The sequence below is a fragment of the Manacus vitellinus genome, unplaced genomic scaffold (genome assembly GCF_001715985.3).
Source record: "Manacus vitellinus isolate BGI_N305 unplaced genomic scaffold, ASM171598v3 scaffold_0_pilon, whole genome shotgun sequence".
Classification (NCBI taxonomy): Eukaryota; Metazoa; Chordata; class Aves; order Passeriformes; family Pipridae; genus Manacus; species Manacus vitellinus.
Genome location: NW_021938789.1, coordinates 20,653,094 through 20,675,750, shown reverse-complemented (window position 1 = coordinate 20,675,750; position 22,657 = coordinate 20,653,094). Strand labels below are relative to the sequence as shown.

The window sequence follows — 22,657 nt, the reverse complement described above, 5'->3', positions numbered from 1 at the left end:
TGAAGGAGGAAAAAATATTCTGAAAGACTTACATATTTGAGTCAGAATTACAAGGCACCACCTGTGTATTTAAAATTGACATTTTGATACTTTTAAAAATTGAATTAGTGAATAATGAATAATTTTTATTAATGTACTGCCCTAGGATATAAGTTTTCAATGTTAAATATACAGATCTGGAATTGATAATGGTTTGAATTGATGTGTCCCAAATCTGAAAAAAGCTATTGTGCAGGATGCATGAAACCCAAGTCAGAAAGCTGAGGATGTTGATTTGTTAGAATGGGCATCTTGAATGCTCATCAGCTTAGTATAAGACTTTGCACTAAAGGACCCAAATTCGTGGGGAAACGTTAGTATTACTAACGAGCTGTTGAAACTCAGAAAACAGTTACACCTTGATTTTATTTTTGTTTTGAGCCACAAACAAATGTTTCCTGTTGGTGTTTGGTTTATGGCTGTTGTGGTGTGTGTTTTTCAGAGTGCCTTTTTTCTTGTGAACTCCTCCATGACTATGTGTGATACAAAGCTTTGTGCCATAAAAAGTGACAATACCTTATTATATTTGGGTCAGAGAAGCCCTGGTCAGATTGTGATGCACTTTCTCTTTTCTATTTACTAGAACTTCCACTGGGACTTTCATACATTTATTGAACTGTTTGAATGTTGCAGGTGCTTACCATCCAACCAGCTTACGGTGACTAATTGTTTCAATAAACAAACACAATCCAGGAGCTGGGAGTGGGAACCAGAAGATATATGGGTAATGTTGAAACACCTGAGCTTACCACATCACTTAGTGCCTCAATTTTCCCTAGTGAAAACTGGGAAAGCTGACAGGCATAAGAAGCTCTGTGTACAAATGAAAATGTACTTTGTGCACCTTGACCAATATTGACCTATCAGATTTATCTGAACAGTTGTTTTCATTTGTTTTAAGAGAGGTGTGTGGTGACTTCATGGCTCTATAGGTGAATATTTGTATAATGTGAAGATAGTGCAAGTTGATGCATGTATTTCGATACTTAAAGTTGAGAATGTTTTCCCACCCTAAAAAAAAGCTGAGAATCTGTAACTCTTTCTGATTTCAGTCCTAATTCTGAGTCTTCAACATCTCTGCAAATTAGATCATGTTTGTTATCATGTAGCTAAGGTTGGCAGGGAACAGGGCAAGTTCTTGGCAGAAGTCATACTGTTAAAAGTTTATATGGGTGTCAGCATGAAATTCCCACAGCTGTTTATAACAAGATAACAACGTGTCACGCAAACAGCTTCATGTTCTGAGGGATGTCTGGGAACAATGGAGTGTTTGGGGAGGAAGTGTGCAGAAAATGTCTAAAGCTGTATTGAAGAAAAGCAGTGACATATGGATTTGATAAGTGGCAAGGGTGACTGTTACAGGGGCTTCTTAATGGAGTATTGGAATTTTGGAAAAGAACTTCCAGAATAATGAGTGGGGGTGCAGTTGTCCTGAGCCTTATTTATTGAAACAGAAATGTGTCTGGAGCCACTGACTTGGAAATAACCTCAAACAAAACAGCTTTCTGTGACCAAATGCAGATTCAAAGGCTGATCTTGTGACCTAGGAAACTGGTTCTAATCTGCTGAGATCTCCATAGCAGGGCTAATTCAGTGTAGCAACCAGGTGCAGACATTGACCAATTACATTGTTGGTATTTTTATTTTTTAACCCCAATTTTGTCAAAAGGATTTTTTTTCTCTTGTGTAATGTTAATGTGACCAAAGAGGGCTGATGGGAAATAAAATATTTTAGCATTATCAGTATTGAGAAATCATAGTTAATTTTGCATCCCTCTTGTGCTCTCCAGTGCAGCAGTCTAGGGATCTCTGAGATCACAGTTTCTAAGATGAATAATAATTATTTTTTTCTTAAGTACCAATGGAGAATTTTTACTATGGAGAACAGAATAATTGTTTTTAGTAGGAGAGCCTGTGATGGGAACCCTTAAAGTTTTGTGTGCATTAAGCTAGTGTGAAAGTTAATACTGACTTTTAATTTTTTGAACAGTGTTTGTATTTTCAGTTTGTGGTAGTATTCTTCCTTCCACAATTACCTTTAAGATTGCCAATTTATTTTTAGAAGGGCAATAAATCAGAATTGGACCGCTTTAGTAGTTACAGAATATATTCAAGACGATTACTATTAAAAAAGATCTTGCCTTCTTCCCAGCAATATGATGTGACCAACAAAATGTATGTGTGTATACATATCAAAAGAAGAGAAATAACAAAAAGAGATTATTGATAGCAATCACAATTTCCAGTCCAATTATAGTCTTTTACTTATGCATCCTAACCTGGTCTTATTTTATGGTTCCATGTAAACTGCAGAGTAATTTTTTTAGCGTATGCAGAGATATTCATTGAAAAGAAAAGGATATTTTAAAGCAGGGAACAACTACATCCAGTTGTTGAAATGGCAGGAGTATGGGATATGAGAGCTTAGCCAGGTGGTGCCATGGGCAGGGCTGGCAGAAAGAGGAAAAAAAGGGAAAGGGAGAAAAGGATTTCTGGAACAGCTTCTCCACAGGCTCTCCCACACCTTTCATTCCTGCCTCTGTGCCACCTCATTTGATGAGTCCATGCAGGCAGCTGTCTGTGCTGCATGATGAAATGTCTGGTTGGATCCCTTCCCTAGCTTGCTTCCCAGCCCAGTGGGAGGAACGCTTGCACCAGCACAAGGCAGGGTGGCACAACAGGGTGGTGGTGAGCAGGTGAGGGAGAAGGTTGGCATCATTGCAAAGAACAGAGAGATTGCCTGACAATGTCTCTGGCAGGACCCTGTAGCCAGATTTGCAAACAAATTAACTGTGGGTGAGATTTTTTTTTTTGTACTCCTACGTCTGTGCTACAGGTATCAGTCATGCTGTAGAACTTCAAAGCATCTTGATGTTACTGAGCCCCCTGTCCTGGGGGGCATCAGGCAAAGCATCGCCAGCTGGTCGAGGGAGGGGATTGTCCGCTCTGCTCTGCACTGGTGCGGCCTTACCTTGAACATTGTGTGCAGTTTTGGGCTCCACAATATAAGAAAGATATTAAGCTGTTAGAGAGCATCCAAAGGAGGGCAATAAAGACAGTGAAGGGCCTTGAGGGGAAGCCGTATGAGGAGCGGCTGAGGGCACTTGGTCTGTTCAGCCTGGAGGAGACTGATGGGACACCTCATTGCAGTCACAGCTTCCTTATGAGCGGAAGATGAGGGACATGCACTGATCTCTTCTCTGTGGTGACCAGTGACTGAACCCAAGGGAATGGTCTGAAGTTGTGTTGGGGGAGGTTTAGGTTGGGTATTAAAAAGAGGTTCTTCACCCCAAGGGTGATTGGGTACTGGAACAGGCTCCCCAGGGAAGTGGTCACAGCAGCAAACCTGTCTGAGTTCCAGAAGTGTTTAGATAATACTCTCAGGCACATGGTATGATCTTGAGGCTGTCCTGTGCAGGACCAGAAGCTTGACTTTGATGATCCTTGTGGGTCTCTTCTAGCTCAGGATATTCTATGATCTTCAATTTTATATGTAGAACTCTTTTGCAAATGGCACGTATACATACACAGACCTTAGCAATTATAACTTGTATGCAGGTTAGGACTTTGTGGTAAAGAGCACAAAGGTACACTCCTGTTTACCTGAAGCACATTTCAGACTTCTCACCCATATTATCTGTGACATAGGCTGCAGTGTACCTTATTTCATCCCAGTCATGTACAGCTTTTGGCTTCCTGGGAATGCGCTAGTTCAGACCTCAGCTGAGCAAAGCCTGAACTTTTTTGTCTAATAATTAACTTTTGTAAACTTCCAGATGCTGACAATGAGCTCCAGCTTTCTGTATATTCAGGCAGTTTCATTTAGAAGCTCTTTTTACTACAGAAATCTCCAACTCTGTGATCCTCCAGAGATGTAATGATTTATTCCTCTCGTCTTCACAGGAATTGATGTTCAATGGCTAGAAAGAGAGCTGACAAGGGGCTGAAATGAATATGACTACTATCCTACAAGAGATTTTGATTAAAAGATCACAGCAGAAGAAGAGGACTTCCCCCTTAAACTACAAAGAGAGGCTTTTTGTACTTACGAAGTCTATGCTAACATATTATGAAGGTCGAGCAGAGGTAAGAGGCACAGATTTATACTACCAAGTACCTTTGTTCCTTTTTGCTTTTGTATAATATTTGCTTTTTTCCTACTATATATCATACTGTCGTGAGCAGATGGGGGAAATGGTCATTGGCAGGAAGGAACATGAGCTGCCATTCCTCTTATTTACAATGCAGGTTGACAGAGGTGTAGATAACTTATCTGGTAGTCAATTTAACCGGTTCTCAGAGCTGTAGTACATTGCCTGGATGGCAGAAATAACAGAAAACAGCATTTATAGCTGGTCATCAAGGCTGATTTCTTTCTCCAGAGAGATGAAAAATCACTGCTTTCACAAAGTGGCAAAGAGATGGAAAAACTTAAAAATCATAGTTGCTTGTGGCTGTGTTTACTGTGAAGGCAATTACTTTAACATCTGGGAATTAACTGGATTCGAACAGGAGGAGCATTTGATAGGAGCAGTGCGTTGCAGACCAAGTTCCTCAGAGATGAGATCCATTAGAGTGGATCATGCAACCTAATGATTGAAGTGAAGCTGGAAATAGTTTATCTTTAACCACACAAACAATTCATCCCTGTTACCACTTTCTGTGTAAATTCAGTTACACGAGAAGTAACTAGTGTAAACTATGCAAATCCTCAGACCAGCATTTTTTCAAATGAGCTCCAGACTCAGTTTCATCAAGGTCACCTACCCCCAGCATACCTTGTCATATCCTTAGTGCTGGGAGTGCGATTTTCCACTTAACTGAGGCTCCTTTCCATATTTGTCACAAATGGCTACAAAAGCTAGGGTAACATGCCGTTACCAACATGTTGGGAAGCCATTTAACAATAAAACTTAATGGAGACAACCCTACAACCTCTTGTGTTGGCTGTTTTACCTCTAGTGAAAGAAGAGGGTACAGGAGAGAGCTAATGGTTACTAAGCATGTGTCTCTGCCAGACCTTGTGGTTGCACCAGAACTGAATTCACCATGCTGTCAGGATGACAGCAGTCGGTGTAGCTGCCATTCTCTGACACAGTCAGGGATTAAGAACAAGATCATAGACTGACTGGGGTTGGAAGGGGCCCCTGGAGGCCCTCTGGTCCAAGCCCTGTGCTCAAGCAGAGCCACATAGAGCTGATTGCCTGGGACCAGCTGGCAGTTGAATATCTATGTCCAGATGGCTGTTGAATATCTCCATGGACGGAGTTTTCACAACCTTGCTGGGCAACCTGTGCCAGTGCTTGGTCACCCTCACAGTAAAAAACACATTGTTTTCCTGATGTTCAGGTGGAGCCTCTTGTCTTTCAGTTTGTGCTCACTGGTTCTGGTCCTGACACTGGGCGCTGCTGGAAATAGCCTGTCTCTGTCCTCTTTGCACCCTCCCTTCAGGCATTTTATGTCTCTCTGAATGGCACCATGACCCTCTGGTGTATCAGTCACTCCTATTTTGGTGTCATCAGCAAACTTGCTGAGGGTACACTCTGCTCCATCATCCAGGTCATTAAGGAAGATATTGAACAAGACTGGACCTCTGGGGTACAGTGCTAGTTACGGGCCTCTGACTAGACTTTCTGCCCTCTGGGTCCAGCTGTTCAACCCTGGAGTATGAATCAGTGTGTTTTTACTGACTGTGGAGTTGAGATATGTATGCTTTCCCTCTCAGAGAATAAAGAGGTGGGGGCTAAGAAGCCCTCTTAAACATGTCTTGCATACTTATCTTGTGTCAGCTCATGTTCAGAACAAATAGAAATCCAACAAACAGGTTTTACAGGTCTACTTGTCACTCTTTAAGAAGTTACCAGTTCCAGCTTTCCCCTTCCAGCTTTCCTGATCCTCTCCAGGTTAATGTCCTCTGGCTAAAATACCTTTCCAAGAGACTGACTTGTGGATCTGTCTGAGAGGGGGTTTGAACTATGAGTTTAGTTTGCAGTGAGATGGAGTAGGGCTGCCCATAGTGCCCTCAGCTGAGGAGGCAGTAACTTCTTAAAATGTTCCAGTTTAAGATACAGACAGTTGGGCTGAAATATTATGCCTACACTAGGCCATCAGTTTGCTGCTGAAACAGGCAGGTTCATCTCATCCATGTCCTAGCCTTGCTAGCCTCCCCCATTGACTTGAATTGGACCTGGCACTTCTTGGAACCCATACTGCTCTGAAAAATATTGCTAATCATAGAATGGCCTGGATTGGGAGGGACCTTGAAGATCATCTTGTTCCAACCTCTGCCATGGGCAGGGACACCTTCCACTAGACCAGGTTGCTCAGAACTCCATCCAACCTGACCTTGAACACTTCCAGGGATAGGGCATCCACAACCTCTCTTGGCAACCTGTTCCACCCTCACAGTAAAGCATTTTTTCCTAGTATCTAATCTAAAACCCACTCTCTTTCAGTTTGAATCCATTCCTCTCTGTCCTGTCACTTGTAAATATCTCTCTCTGTTTTTCCTGAAAGTCCCCTTTAGGTACTGGAAGGCCACAACTAGGTCAGCAGAAAGATATTTGATCTGGTTTTATTTTTTCTGGATTAGTGTTCCGCTGGGTTAGCAAGCTACATAAGCTGGGTGCAGGATCTAACAAGCGCCAGAGGCTGTGCCAGGCAGTGGAGGAGAACAGGATTGTTGACATCAGCAGGTTGCTAGACTGGCTCAGTCATGACACATAACTTTCCAGCCTAAAACCATTTTTATTTTCACTGTTCTTCTCATTTTAGATTCTTTTAAACATTAGTCAGCATTTTATTTTATTGACAATATTGTTTGAAAATAATGAGCTCTGATCCTAGGGAGGCATACTGAATATTTTTTTCTGTTTGAAAAAAAATTACTCTGTGACTAAGATCTCTGTGACACAGTGGTAGTTATTCCTTTATGTCACTGGGCAACTTAAATGGATAAAATGTTTGGGGGTTTTATCATTTGTTTGGTTATTGTTTGTGGGGTTTTTAAAGTCTGTTACAGTGGCATTAAATTTACATTTACAGTAAGACATGCATATTTTGGCTGAGGTAATTTATATAAAGGGGAAAAAAGTTACTAGAGATCAAAATAATTCTTCCCCCTCTGAATGGTTGGGGGTTTATTGCTGAAATAAATGTGAATACTGTTTGAATTTAAAGACATGACAAATGAAAGGATGGGTACAGACTGATCTCATTTCGGGCTTGGCGATATTCAAACTCCAGATTGGTAAAATAAGCGTGGAAATCCCAAGACAAGAGGATCCCACACCCTCATTTTAATCCCATCACTGCAGTAGTAGCAATCTGCCAAGAGTGGCTGAGTTCTGCTCCTCTAGGCAAGTGTATGATTCCCAGAGTGGTTGTTGGCCAAGCTGAAGTATTTTCTTTTCTTCCATTTTAACTTCTATGGGAGTTCAGTAAAAAGTTCAAGAAAACCCCAGGGTTTGTGGGCTTGTGAATAATCATACCCCTTCTTTTTAAAACCAAGATTAAACTAAATCTCGTTAACCAGATTAGTCAATACTCAAAGTGTGGGCTGGTCAGGATTGTAAATAAGGTGACAGAATTAGATATTTGGTATGTCTGATGACAGAAATGGAACATTTATGGCAACAGAAAGCAGTCAACCATAACAAATATTGTTCTTGTAAACACTGCAGAGAGATTTAATTGTACTTTGCAGCTGGTAGTCAAGCATCACTTGCTCTTTGACCAACACTGCACTTTATAGAAGCATTCTTTGTTTTCTTCTGTCCTATGTCCTGACAAAGTACCATATTACCTACTTGGAGCAATAAATTATTATCTCTCAAACATGACTACAAGCAGCAGGCTAAAATCTTGTTTTAACTTACTCATAACCAATTTAAATCTTTCTATATGTGCTTTCAAGCAGATCAGGCTCCCTGTCATGGTACAAAGTGCCCACAGTGAAGCTGGAACTGCACTGCTGCTATGAGAAGGAGAATTATAGTTTCTGCATTTAGAAATATTGCACTACTGTAGGTCATGGAGGAGGTGTGTGAACTATCGATGGAGTATAACTACACAATTGGTGAAGAGGCTGAATTTCGAGACTGATTTCAAAGTACAGAATCCTAAGGAAGGAGAGTCCTGGTTTAGGTCACCTGTGCAAAGCTCTACAATTATGATTGATGCAATGAGAAGCCTACTTTGTGTAGGAAGTCAGTAGGACCTTGGCTCTTATGGTTTAATTTCTTCTGGGCATTATGCTGTTGGATAAAAAAACTGAAGAAATATCACTTTTAGGTTTGTTAAAAGGATGGACGCTAAGAAGCTTGAAAATAAAGATACATCAGGAAGAAACTTACCTTAAGCATCATGGAGATGAGCTTTTACTGTCATTAAAGAGGAATATTCTGTTTAAGCTGGGATGTCTTCTGGTTTTGTTTTGATTTTTTTTTTTTCTTTTTGGTCATGAGTTCTGAGAATCAGTAAGTGTAACTGTTGGGGAAATGCCATCATTGCACTATTGAGCAATATTGGGCTAACAATAATTACAAGTATATAAAAAGCTGTGTTAATATTGTTTCATGAAGCCCTTAATGGTTTAGCTGCTGTCATTATTAGAAACAGTATTTTCTGTATTTTTTTCCTTAATGTTGCGAAAGTGGCTAATGAAATCTGAATGTGATGGGTTCCATTTGTAATGAAGATAAAAGTTCATTGTAGTAAGAAATAACTCAATCGGTCTCCAAGCACAGAGTACTGGTCCTGAATGTATAAAAATAGGGAAGAAGTAAAATATCTTCCTATTCTCAGTATGCAGATGTACTATAAAACTGAATACGCTGCAGTCAGAAAGACTTAAGATATGTACACTGTTCTCAAATATGCATTGTAGACTTACCAAACCAGCTTTAAACACATTTATGTAGACAGTAGTAACTATGGCGATTTGAAAGTGGGGGCTGGTAGGCATTTTTTCACAAACTGGCCCTTGCTCTTGAGAACTGCTGCACTATTCTTACTGGTGTCAGCTGGAGTAATTGATTGCAGTGCAACTTCTCTGGATAATCTGGTTGTATAGCAAGGGCATATAGTCTTCTAAAGAGGAAACACTAACTTGAAATATTTAATCAGAAAATCTCTTTGCAATTTGGTGTGGTTTGAAAGCTCAGTATAATACTTCAGGTGTGCTTCTTTTCATTTTCCTGAAGTATTTTCTTCCAAGAAATCAAAAAAAATCCTAATCAGTAGGAAATTAATAAGCAAAATTAAGCAATTTTGAAGTGAACCTACTTGTTTGAAAATCAAGTATTTCATGAAGTAATAATAATAATAATAAAAAATCTCATTTGGAATGGCTTTTTGTATTTTTGAGCAGCAAAAAGTTAGCTAAGTTTTAATATGACTTTTTCCAAATTGTTAATTTCATCTTGAATGGATTGCAGTTTTGAAATCCAAGGAGGCATTTGTGGAAATAACAGCACATGTGCATGGCCCTAGGTTCATTTGACCATTTTCTGTTGAAAGTGACCTCGTATCTTGCATATTCAGTTTAAAATCTCTGGACTTTATTTTCAAAGGATTGGTGCATTTACACTTTCTCTGTGTCTGTTTGGAAAACCAAACCTTAGTGTTTATCAAGGAGTCCACCTTATCACTGAAATTTGAAATACATCAGTAAATGTCAGCTGGACAGTGGCAATTGAAAGGAAGACTCACTTTACCAGTATGCCTGGTGGCTGGTGCCCCACGCTGCAAGTGCCCCACACACTCCTTTGCAGAGTGGCTTTGCTACTCATTTATTCCTCTTGAGTTAACCAATAGGACAGACCACACAAAAATAGCACCCAAGCTACTATGCCCATCAGAATGGTCCACCAAGTACTCGTGGTTTATCCTCTTTCTCCTTGTGTGGCAGGAAGTCTGACTGTTGTGAATTCTTTCTCAATGAATGTTGAGAAGGTATCTGAATTGGGAGAAAATGATGGGGCAGTCTGACAGCCCTGACTGGAGCAGGCTTACTGCTTCATTAAAGAGCCATGATAGTAAGTAATGTGTACTTCATACAAGTTTTAGTTAGCTTATGCTGACAGAGCATCTTGCTTGAACTTAAAAGTGCCACCAGACTACAGGTTTTTGCTCTTGTTGGCATTTTAGGCAAGGGAAATTCTTTGAGATGAAGGAAAGATAATAAATGTGGGTGTTGAAGTACTTCTCATCAGTGGAGCAGTTAAAAGGAGCTGGTTTGCGCAAGTGAGATGTCCTTCTAGTTTGTTGCTTTGAAAACTTTTCGTATGTTTCTCATGAGTGTGGTGCTTCCTCAAAACTGCCACAGATCTGGTTATAATTTCAAAGATTCTTATCAATGTGTGGACTGTTAGTATCCTTCGTATCTATTGAAGCTGTGGAATATTCCCTTTCACCATAGTATTTCTCTGTGTCTCTCATCTTGCTTAGCAGTGATACTCTTTAGTTTGAAAGTGTGCTGCTGTGTGTGGTTTGGTTACTGTCCTCCCACACATAGCACGTGCTTGCATTAACCTTTCCAGCCCACAGCAACTTGCACTGACCATGAGCCTGAAGCTGAGTGTTTATTAACACTAAATTTCTTTAAGCTTTAGTGTTTTTATTGTTTGCTCACGTTTACTGTATGTATTACAGTTCACAGCAATAAATGGTTTATCCTGGATTTTTCACTTTCAGACATTATAGGCTTAATCCTGGTCCCTGTGGTTACCCTGCATGTGTTTGGAGGGACAGAGGTCTGTGGTGTTAGAGGGAGGACAAGATGGGGGAGACTTAGTGCTGCAATACCTGCTAGCTCTGGAATGGACGCACAGAGGATATTGGATAGCCCCTGATGGAAAATGTTAAGAGTCTTATTTAGAAGGATTTTTCTGTGCAGTCAGGTAGAAGGCGGCTTTCTGATGAGCTGATCTTGGGAGGTGCAGAATGCTCTTGTCTTCACTGGAAGTAGTGGTATTTGCCATCAGGATCAGACTTGTGTGAAAACCTTTTTGTATAAACAGCAGAACTGTTACAACTACCAGAAAACAACCAGGTTTTAAATGAAAAAGGCAGAATAAAAACGTGAACATTCTTGGGAGTTGCCCATTTTGATAGTCTCTTCCTAAGGAAAAAAGGTTCTTCTCTAAGAGTTGTGTTTGGTTCTTGTAATTTGAATATAGCGGAGACAGAACCTATTGAAATTACTGTGGTGATATTTTAAGGAAGGAAAAATAAAAGCTCTGGGGCCCACTGTAAAGCTGCAGGTTTCAGGGTAAAATTGTGTAATTTCATTGCAACGCTGCTCTTGCGCAAATACTTCCTATGGAGCATAACAACATTAGAGAGTTCCAAAAAGCTGTGCTACTTACTTTTTTTTTTTAAACAGAATATTGATACGTTCTACTGTTGTTTATTCCTATAGTGCTTATCCTTTATTATTTTTAACTTACTTACCCTGATTTAGGTGATTTCATTAGTCATTGCGTTCGTGATTTAATTATTTTATATAAATGAAAGCACATTAAAATGCTTCTGATCACTTACTCTTGTTTTTTAATGTAAGATTTTTTCTGAAATGAGTACATTGACAGAGCTTTTTTTGTTCCAAGTCACAGGTCATAATGATAGAGCTTTCTTAAGGAGAGAAAGATAGAGCTTGCAAGTTTGCACAGTAATTTTTTTCTGTCTAGTCCTGGAAGAGGATTGTGAGTTGGCTGCTGTTTCCCACCTAGGAAACAGAAGTGGATATACACTTCCACATGAATCACATTGAAGTCCTTAGCTGTACTTACTGGAAATTTTAAGCAGGGGCAAGTGAAAACTGTTCAAGTCAGAGAAATAACTTAAAGCTATTCATGTGGGGGCAGCTTAACAGATGCATGGGAATACTCACTTGTAAAGAGCAATTCATAAAGAAACTTAAGTTGTAAAGAAGTTGGTTATGTTGTAGTAATGACTCCCTGTTCTCTATAACATCCAACAAAAGAAAGGTCAGAAAAATCAGACATAGGCGAAGTTGAAAAACATAGGTTGTAGTTGTTGAGACACAGACAAGACATGGGTATTTACCTTATGACTAGAGTGGATCAGTCTTTAAGGGGTTAAGAAGGAAGTGCTGGAAGATAAATGAGAGAAGGCTAGAGAAGACGTAGTTTTAAAAAAGTGCAAAGGAGAAGCTGAGAAACTGTAATCTATGAAGATAATTTAAAGAAAAGTGCGAGAAAAACCAGGCTTGTTGAAATTACCTGGAAGATACAAAAATTGCACATCAACCAACGAAGAAACAAAAAATAATCTCAGACATTTCTGCTCTCTCTGCCATGTGGTAACAAGTCTTGTGGGTTGCAGAGAAGCAGCAGATATCCTGTGTTTTCATTCCAATAAGGTTTTTTTGACAGTGATGTGTGACACATTTTCACATGTACTTCACATTAGAAATTACCTATAAAAGCCTAATGTAAATCTGATTGCAGAGCACATGGGAAACTGGTACAGTGTTGAATAAGCATTGGTGTCTTCTTTTCAGATTGAAAGCTTGTCTTGAATGGGGTGTCCTGTTCTGCATTGCAATATTTTCTCTAGTGATTTGTTGGAATAGAAGCTTACTGAGTTCTCAGGTGACATAAAACTTGAAGAAGCATTTTAAGAAACAAGTCTAGAAATCCAAGTGGTATGTTGGGATTAGGTGTGTGGTGGGTTTGGTTGTTTGCTTTTTTTGTTTTATAGAATGTGATTCAATGTGGACAAGTGCAAAAGGGACAAGTGTTATTTAATATCTTCATTAATGACACAGACAGAGGGATTGAGTGCACCTTCAGCAAATTTGCACATGACACCAAGCTGAGTGGTGCTGTTGACACTCATCATGCCATCCAGGGGGACCTGGACAAGTTTGAGAAGTGGGCACATGGGAATCTCGTGCGGTTTTACAAGAACAAGTGCAACCCCCAGTACCAATACAGGCTGGAACAGATTGAGAGCCCTGCCGAGAAGGACTTGGGGGTGCTGGTGGATGAGAGGCTGGACACGAGCTGGCAATGTGCACTTGCAGCCCAGAAAGCCAGCTGTTTTCTGGGCTGCATCAAAAGCAGATCAAGGAGGTGACTCTGCCCTGCTACTTTGGTGAGACCCCACCTGGAGTGCTGGTGCCTTGACTAGGTGACCTCTTGGGTCCTCTCTTGTGTTCTGGTCACTCACCTATTGATGCCTGTGAACTTGGGTATCCTCTCTTTTTGGCTTGGGTTGTCCAAGTCTAGTGTTAGACAGCATGAAGGCTGTGTTAGGGGGGTGGCTGAATGCAAGATGTCACCCAGCAGAAAGAGCAGTGGCCCTGAGAGGGGAAAAAGCAGGCCAGAAATGCTACAACTGGGCAGACTGGACTGGGCAGACTCAGAGCTCTGTGAGGACTTCAGAGAAAACCAAGACGAGAAGATTTGTTTGAAAGAATCTAAAGAGATGTGCTGGTTACTTTGACAGCTGGAAGGTTGTAGGTTATTTAAGGCCTGATATGGATGGAGACCTGGCTGATTTATTGTGTCCATTACTCTTGTGTGGTTGCAGCAATGTATCATAACTGCAGTTGTGTACATTTGACTGACTGCCTCTCAGTTGCAGGAGAAGAGTAAATTATAGAAAATGCATTATAGTCATGGTTAGGAAGTTGTATCAGTTCTATGATGGATAATTAATTTTTGTGCTTTTCAGTCTCTCCAGTTCTGGTGGCTTACATCTGCTGAGCAGCCAGATGATGGTAACGGATTCTCAGTTTCCTAATTTGCAAGACAGGTGTTTTTGTGGGTTTTTTTTGTTTGATTGTTTTTTTTCCCCTTTAAATTCTTCTCAGGAGTCAGATATTGGATCAGGTCGAGATCAGAATAGTAGTCACCTCTCGCTTTTTGTATCAATTCTGGCCATTTTGGAAAGGTAAATAAAAATATTTGATACTTGCTTCTCTTAAAATAATATTAAAAATTAATTGAAAGGAGACAGAGCGTTCTTTAACACCTCTGACACACTGGAAAATATGGGAATGGAAAATGTGGCCATCTAACACCTAGCTACAGTCATTATATTTGCATAAGGAGGAATTGCTTGCTTCAAGAGTGAACTGCAGCAGTATACAGTCAGTGCTTCTTATTGCTAAATGGCAATACTATTTAAAAACCTGACAAACCAAACAAAAAAACCCCCAAAGCCCAACCTCTCCCCCCCAAAACAACAAAACAAACCCGACCAAAAACCAAAAATGAAAATACCCTTACATTTGGCTCTGGAACCAAATATTCTGCCACAGAAGCTGTCTGCGGGCAGTGTTGACTTAGCCAGGCTTTTCGAGGTTTTGTAAAGTTGTAGAGCAGCTCCATAAAAGGAGATATCAGTAAAGCTGTGACCTGCTATAGCTCTGAGAGCACAAGTTCCATGGGTCACATGCTGGTGACCTCAGGAGTTCCTACATGGGGGTAAGCACAGGAGAAAGAAATAATATGAACAGCAACGAAAGAGAGAAAGAGACAGCATGGGGGAGACAAATCTTGATATCTCTTGACAGCTGGGCTAACTTCTGCATGTTTTCATTGAGATTTTTTTTTCGAAATGTAATGTTCTTTGTGTATTGTTTAACACCCCCAACACACACACACTTTTGTGAGGGTAAACAGCACAATATCTTCATCAGCAAAGAGGAAGAAATATTTTTATCTGATAGTGAGGGTATGGGCTTCTTAAGGTGTAAAGCTGCTGTAATCAGCAGAGGAGTAATCCTAAGTGTACAGAGGATCAGCTGTGTGACTCTACACTTATTTAACACTTAGATTTTTCTTGTCTTCCTGTATTCTTAGATTATTTCTTTTAAGGAATTGTGTAATGATATGTTTGTTCCATATCTGAAAACAAAGGTCTAGTGTTATGATTTCTTAATATTGCTGTTTTATATGTTTAAAAAAAAACAGAAATAGCTTATTCTGTTTGGATTGCATGGAACCAAGACTTAATGCCTGGACTGGCCATTCTCATCGTGAGCAAGGAGCAGGGCTTCTAAAACTGTAAATCAATTTTTTGAAGTATAGGCAAATATGTATGGCATTTTGCATTTTGACCAGCTTTATATCGTAGTTTCTATATAGTCACTTCCCTTTTGTTATTTTCAGCAAGCAGGTACATTAAAAAAACCCCACAACAAAACCCCAACCTTTAGTGCGACTTTGGAGCACATATTTTACCTATTTGTTATCCTTATTGGGATATAGTATTTTTATACCTTTATTACTGTTCTAACCATATTTGCTTCTATAGGCCTCCCTCTAGAGGTGTATATCTATCTTTGGAAAAGAGGTGGAGACAGCATACACGAATCTTCTGGTGAAATACTACTGTTTCTACAGTGCATCTAACCTTTTTCTACTGTTAGCAATCTTCCACCTTCCAAAGAACACCACTTTAAAAATGTCCTTCTGCCTCCTAGAATTTGGCATTGGCAAATGATTAGCCATTGTACTAATTGTACTAATTCTGCCTCTGTAGCAGAGGTCACTTGTTGGAAAGAGTGGTTTGGGTGGATTACTCAGGGCTGGTTCATGCCTGCACCTCTGCTTCCCAACTGGTTCAGGGCTTGAGCTCTCCCTTAATTCTGCATTTCATGTCTGCTGCTTGCCTGGGTCTAGAGCAAGGCATTTGGGTGGTAGAATAAATGCAACATAGTGATGGTATGCTAGGTGTCCTATTACAAAGGGAAATCATTTAAGTAGGGAGGAGAGAGGAATTGCAGTGGTCTCTCTAGCACTTTTCTTGAGTCATCCTTTCCTGCTTCGGTGCCTCAGTTTTTAGTGAGTAATGCTGAGCTAAAACAGAGCTTCACTCTTGGCAATTTGAAGGCTGGTGGCCATTAATAACTGTTGCTTCTGATGTAATCTGAAGCATGTCTGGAGCAGTAGATTTGTATTTAATTTCACATATGTAAGCTTTTTTTGAAAATCTATAAAATATGCAAAAAAAGAATAGTCTTCTCTGATGTTAGGCTTAATTTGCTGCATTGAGTTGTGAGTCAACTTTGAGGTGGCTTAATTCAACATCTTGTGGTGAAGCAGACTGAACCATCTTAAATCATAAAAATGTAGAAAGGGATGATTTAGGAAATACAATTACAAGAATGATGTGCTTTAAATCATTGGGTTTCCTTTATTTTATCCCCCCAAATGTTAGATGATTATCTAGTTGGATTCTTGTCCTTCATCCTCCTGGCAGTTGTATCCTCTGTTTGAGTGAGCACTTACTGAATGTCTCCCATTCAGTCTTGGCTAATCTGGCAGCCCTGAAACTGCCAAACCTGCTGCACAGTGACCCTTGTCACTGAGGGAGAAGCAGTACTGCCTGCTGTACCAAGTGTTGTAGACTTCAGCAACTCAGTTTTTGGCTTTTGCAGGGATGTGTGTTTTACTTTAGGGAGCCAGTGTTCAAGTAAGGGGATACCATAGAATCATATAATATCCTGAGTTGGAAGAGACCCACATAAAATAAACAGAAGACTTAAAATGTAAAAATCCAGTGTTGCATACTTGATGAAAACTATTTTTCAGCATTACATGATATATCTATGTAGTACAGCTCGTGGTAATGTTTATGATTTGACTTTTTTTTTTTTTTATGGTTAATTAAACCCTCACCATAAAAAGAAAACCCAATCCCTCTGTGTGTGTTGGTTTTCTTGGCATTAAGTAACAGCTACAGCTTTATCTGAACTTAGCTCCTGTCATTCTTCCTGATGCTGACCATGACAGGCATGAATTATTCATGCATGCTTTCTCTGCAGCAACCTACATAAGAGACAGAGTGCTATATGCATTTTAAGTGCTGATCAAGCTTCCATGGGTAGTAACTATCATGTTTCTAGGATGATGGAATTATGACAGCTACATTTGTAGTTGCTCTTTGTCTCTGTTTACAAGACTGTGTTTTCAGTTGCTTATGATTGTACCAGACTTCTGCTATTGGGCTGAAATTTCCAACCTTGGGAGAGAAGAGGGCAGCTGAGTACGGATTGGCATGTCTCAAATAATTCAGTAATTACTGATTATGTCCACATTGTGTCAACAGTGTCAATCTTTCATAAGCCATACTCTGGACTGGATGTTTTTTGGATGTGCTTTGCAAATCAAAACTTTTGATATGTGTTAATTCAGGACCAGTCATGAGCTGCTAGTGATTTTGTTTTGTTCAGATTCCAGAAGAAACTTCCTCTCCTATTAGAGATTTGGCTCTCCCAGAAGTGAGAGGTGGCACTATACAGTCTCCTTAGAGACTTCAGTGTAGGCTAAAGCCCAGTACACTTCCCCTCCCATTATGAGCTGTTCTTCCAAGGGGCTGCCTCTCCAGAGCATTGAATTACAGTGTATTTCTATGCTGTAGGCAGCACCTACCGAACACCCTTGCCTTCTTTAAAAGGTTCATAAATATCAGTTTAGGTGACCTAAATCTTCTCAGATATCTTTGCTTTCACCCTTGCTTCTCTGGGCTTCTGCTAGCCTTGGTCGAAGAAGTTCCTTCAATACAGACCCCAGCTTGGCCCAGACATGTCTGTCTTCTGCTTCCTGCCTCATCAGGGACTTGTATTGCCTGTTTAGCATCCCAGTTTCTCTGGAAACTTGGTGAAACATAGCAGTAGCCACCAAATGGTGGTAGCACTTCAGCAACAGAGTGAGTGACCAGATGAGATGATGCATTGGCACCTATTTCCTTCACCAGTTTTAATCATAATTTAAAATCAGCCAAAGGGAAGCTCTTCCTTCTTCTGTACTCAAGTTATTTTTTGTAAAGAAGAGTAGATTAAGCCTATGATTACAACTGATTGGAAACTTTCTGTATGAAGAAGTGGTATTTTTCACTAAGCAATTTTACTGTACTCTGCACTTTCACAAGCGTAGATATTTATATCCTCTATAGAGATATTTTTCAAATGACTTCTGCAGCTAAAACAATATCAATTTTTAAATGGAAAAGAAAGCAAGAAGTCTCTGCTGAAAAGGAAATTAAATAAATTGGTTATTTTTTACTAATATTTTTTTGGTTTTCTCTTCTAGAAAAAGTACAGAAAAGGATCTGTGGATATTTCAAGGATTAAATGTGTAGAAGTTGTAAAAAGTGATGGTATTATTCCCTGTCAAAATAAATATCCATTTCAGGTATGTTTCTTTTATATAAAATATATAAATTACAGTGCTCTTTTCAACAGTGCCAAGTCATTTGGATGTAACTTCCCTTAAAATTGCTGTCACTCCTAAATACTGAGCCTATTTTCTGTCTCTTTTGGACTGGTGGGAGGTAGTTCAGGATCAGTGGTTAAAACCCATCCCCAGCAAGCTCTGCTCCCCCTGCAGTCCCCTCCCTTGGGAGTTGTACCTCATACACTTGGTCTTTTTCTTTTCCCCATCCTTTCTGCTTGAGTTTTGACTGGAAAGTCCTGGTCATCCTCCAAAACAAGTAAGCTGGCAACCCATTTTCTGTCTTCAGTCTTCCACATTAAATTAACTTTACCATTAAATTATTTAGAAATAAGAAAATCAAGATAAAACTTGTTGCTTTATTTTCATTGTGAATTGAATGGAAATAAACACAGAAAACAAATTGCTTAGAGGGGAAAAAGAAAACTAAGGTGGGTTGGATGCTGTGCCTCTTTACTGTAGAGGGAATAGTTGGAGTGAGGATGAATTCCACTGCTGGAGAGGGGACTCTGATCCCTTTCTTCCAGAGCAATACAAGCAGTGAAATAAAAAAAAGGAAGAGTCACCCCAGGCAGTACAGAATTGCAGGGAGTTGTGAAATGGCTGGAACAAAGGATGTCTGATTATTAAATAGCTGTAATGATTGAATTGAGCTGTTTTTAGAAAACACCTGGTGAAGAATGAACAAAGCAAAGCGTGAAGCATTTTATGGAATGCTGTCAAGATAGATACCATTACAAAATCCTTCCTTATTCTCCTGGAAGCATCATATATGAATAATAAACCTTAATAACCTTTCCCAGTTTCTGCGTTTTCTGCCTCAATACACTAATCTTGCTAAATACAACAGTCATTAGTCTTATTCTGTTTCCTCTGTTTCCTGAGGCAAAAATAAGTTAATACTACAAGGTAAATGTATTTTGATTATTTCTTTCCTCCCTTCAGGTTGTATATGACGCTAATACACTTTATATTTTTGCACCGAGTGCACAAAGCCGGGATCAGTGGGTGAAGAACCTGAAAGAAGGTAATGGGAATTGCTTATATGTAACATCTGACATAGGCAGATGCCTTTGCTTTAGCTGTCTGGATGTGTTGGAGTTAACTTGGTGCCGTGTTTTGAATTTGTGGCCAAAACACTGTTGAAAACATACCATGTTGTAGTTGCTGCTGAGCAGTGCTTGCACAGCCTTTTTCCCTCTCTGTCCCCACAGTGAGTAGGCTGGGGGTGGGCAAGAGGCTGGGAGGTGACACAGTCAGGACAGCAGAACTGGGCTGACGGAAGGGATATTCCAGACCATATAAAATTGTCCTCAGCAACAAAAGCTGGGGTAGAGGAAGACAGGGATTGGGTGTTTTTGCTTCCATATTGGCCATTGCTCAGAGACTGGCTGGGCATTGGTCTGCTTGTGGGAGATGGTGAGTGATTGCCTTTGGGGTTTTTTCTTTCTTCCAGTTATTAAACTGTCTTTATCTCAAACCACAAGTTTTTATCTCTTGCTCTTTTTATTCTTTCCCCACCCTGCTGGGTTGGGGGAGTGGGCAAGTGACTGCATGGATGCTTAGCTGCTGGCCAGCATCAACCCCCAGCAAATTATAAAAATAAAATGTTAGAGCTTCTGTTGCTTATATCCACCAATTATAATTTCTTACTAGGCCAGCTCATCGCTTGCATACACAGAGTGTGATAACAGGCACTGGGAGTATCAAACATCCAGACTGATTTGATTTTGTGAAGTCCAGCTGCAATCAGAATTTGACTCTCTGGTTTTGCACAATGAGTAAATCATCAAAAAGTTTGTCCAAGCTAGTAAATGGCATCACTCAAAAGTTTTGTTTGGATGCAGCTAGACAAGATTGTGGGCCATGTAAAATTATGTGATCTGATAAGTTCTATCACAGTGAGTAAAGCTTTATTTTCATGAGCCTCTTAATGCTCTCTTTCACCATCAGATGCTCACATTAATTACAGATGGTCTGTAAAATAATAAGAAATGATTTCTGGGCTGGGGATCACAGGTCAAGGAGTGACTTCTGAAACTCAGCAAGCCATTAGCATGGGGGTAAGGAGCCTTTCAAACCAAACTCAGGAATTGTGCCATGGACTAGAGATAAATGTCAGCTATCTTTCCCTCCAGAACACTGTTTGTAGAGGAATTTGAGACTCTTGCAGCAGTAATAAAGGACCAGGCAGAGCTCCCAGAGCCTTCACTGCTGCCTGAATGATTCGTACGGTGCAGATGGGCACCTGGGTCTCCTTTCATGGGTGCACCAAAACCCTGCTGGGATGGCTGTTGTAGGTGGGGAGGACAGCACTCCATTCTGGAGTAAAGTTATGTTATTACCCTAAAAATATCCTCTATGATTGTTGTATCACCTCCATATAAACTTGCAAGAAAGCGCTTAAGAGAAGCAATGCTAAAGTAAGGGCAAAGATATTGTAATACGTATTAAAAATTACCCTCTTGTAAACTTTTTTTTTGGTGTCTTTCATTGTATGTTCTTTTTCTTCTTGTAGAAATAAAGAACAACAGCAATATAATGGTAAAATATCATCCTAAATTCTGGACAGAGGGAATTTATCAGTGCTGCAGACAGACAGAAAAATTAGCTCCTGGCTGTGAAAAATACAATCTTTTTGAAAACAGTAAGTACATGTGTCTTCATATGAAGTTGCTCTGGCATATTTTTCTGCTTTTTTATATGATACTGTCATCACCCCTGAATGACCTGGATATTAGTCAAATTTATAGAGCAGATTCAGTCATTGATACTGTGCATAAAGTAAGTCAAAATGTTTGTTTCCTTTCCAAGTATTTTGTAAAAAATAGAAAGACCAGCAAAATGTCCTTGCCAAAAAAAAAATGTTTACAGAAAGTTGAAAGGAATCATTGAGGTTGCATTTCACTTGATTTGTTTCTCCCATTTCAAACTTATTTGACCAAGTGTTTATCTCAGACTGAGGATAAAACCTGATGGTAGAAAAGATTCAGCCAGAAATCTTGTCAGCTCTTCAGTTATTTATTAAAACCTCTATTAACCCATGTGAAAGAATAATACCTGTATTACATTCAGCGTTACTACACCAGGCTAAAAACAGTAAAAGAAGGTTTAATATTTTTACAGACACAGGACTGAATTTTCTCAGAGGTTTGTAAATGTCCCAGTATTAACTGGGATGAGCTGTGACTTCTGTAGGCATGTGCATCTTCCAGCATCCAAATTGCAGATTCTGCTTATTCAACAGTGGATGCTCATGCATGCACTGCTGTAGCACTGCAATATTGTCCTACAAAGGATATAGTTATTATTTTGTCCTTGGTTTAAGGAAAATTCCATAGTAGGAAAAGAAATGGAGCCATTGCTTATCTCCCATTTAAATCAGTGGCACTCAATGATTTCTTATGTCAGTGCCTTAAATGGTAGTGGGTGGGGACCTGTGGATTTAGTTGCAGTAAAAGACTAAAGAATAAACACTGGCTCATGGCTGTTCTTATTCAGTAAAATGTAAAGCATGACATACAGCTCAACCTTGTATTTGCTGAAAAAAGGCAGTGCAGGAGAAAAATACTTCTGGATCAGAGAGATGTAATAAAAATATACATACAATTGTTATGCCTTGTTTAGCAAAGCAGGGGTCAGGGGCATAGAAGAGCAGTTCAGGGCTCTCTGTGGCATGCTGTGGTGTGGCACAGACTTTGCTGAATCTGTGGTGAATGCAACCTGCTGGCTCATTTAGGATGTTTTTACAAGAATATTTAATCATTTTTCCTCTTGCTTAACTGGTGTTGTCTTTGCTTTTCTAAGCCATCCTGGAGGCTTGTTGAGGTATTAAAACCTTATCTGAAATTTAAACCTTTTACTTAATTTTTAAATTTATAGCTAAATGGATAGACATAAATCCTCTTCTGTGCTTTGTTTCTAGATGTAATGAGATTGTCCTCTCCAATGCCAGAAAAAAGTGTGGTAGGTAGAGTCTTTAAAACATTGAATAGATAATTGCTGCTTTTTGAAACAGTGCTTAAATTTCTTGAGATTCTTTCCATATCCTGGAGCAAAGGTCTCTTCCTGTACACATCAGTGGACATCATGCTCTGTCACAGGGTAAAAAAAATCCCATTGAAATTTAGCTGTATCTATTAGCTGTGTCTGTACTTCTGGTGGAAGATGTGGCCAAAAAACATGCCAGCCAGCTTTGCCCTTTACTGGCATCTGCAGAGCTGCAGCACAAACCAGCCCCATGGGTACCACCCACCTATGTGATTTACTGCCACGCATCCAGCTGCCTCCTCGGGCCCCACCACAGCTTCCCCCTGGGACAACTCAGGAATATCCCAGCTTTTGCCTCCAGGATGCACTGGTGTGATGGTAAAGGTGGGTGGGGTGGAAAAATGGAGCAGATTGGG

At 39.9% G+C, this 22,657-nt stretch overlaps 1 protein-coding gene across 5 annotated transcripts in view; it reads left to right on the top strand.

Moving 5' to 3' along the window:
- The window catches only part of TEC (tec protein tyrosine kinase), a 47,242-nt gene that overhangs the window by 9,719 nt on the left and 14,866 nt on the right, over positions 1 to 22,657 (top strand). For 2 of the 5 annotated variants that reach the window (XM_018068881.3, XM_018068895.3), the window contains exons 2-6: positions 3,943 to 4,125; positions 18,111 to 18,212; positions 19,197 to 19,278; positions 20,770 to 20,898; positions 22,177 to 22,217. In XM_018068881.3, the coding sequence (XP_017924370.1) occupies positions 3,988 to 4,125; positions 18,111 to 18,212; positions 19,197 to 19,278; positions 20,770 to 20,898; positions 22,177 to 22,217 (492 nt within the window). In that variant the 5' untranslated portion in view covers positions 3,943 to 3,987. Of the gene's footprint in view, positions 1 to 672; positions 764 to 3,858; positions 4,126 to 18,110; positions 18,213 to 19,196; positions 19,279 to 19,907; positions 20,153 to 20,769; positions 20,899 to 22,176; positions 22,218 to 22,657 lie in introns of those variants that run through there. The other 3 variants (XM_018068889.3, XM_008927436.4, XM_018068902.3) reach the window with 3 other exon arrangements.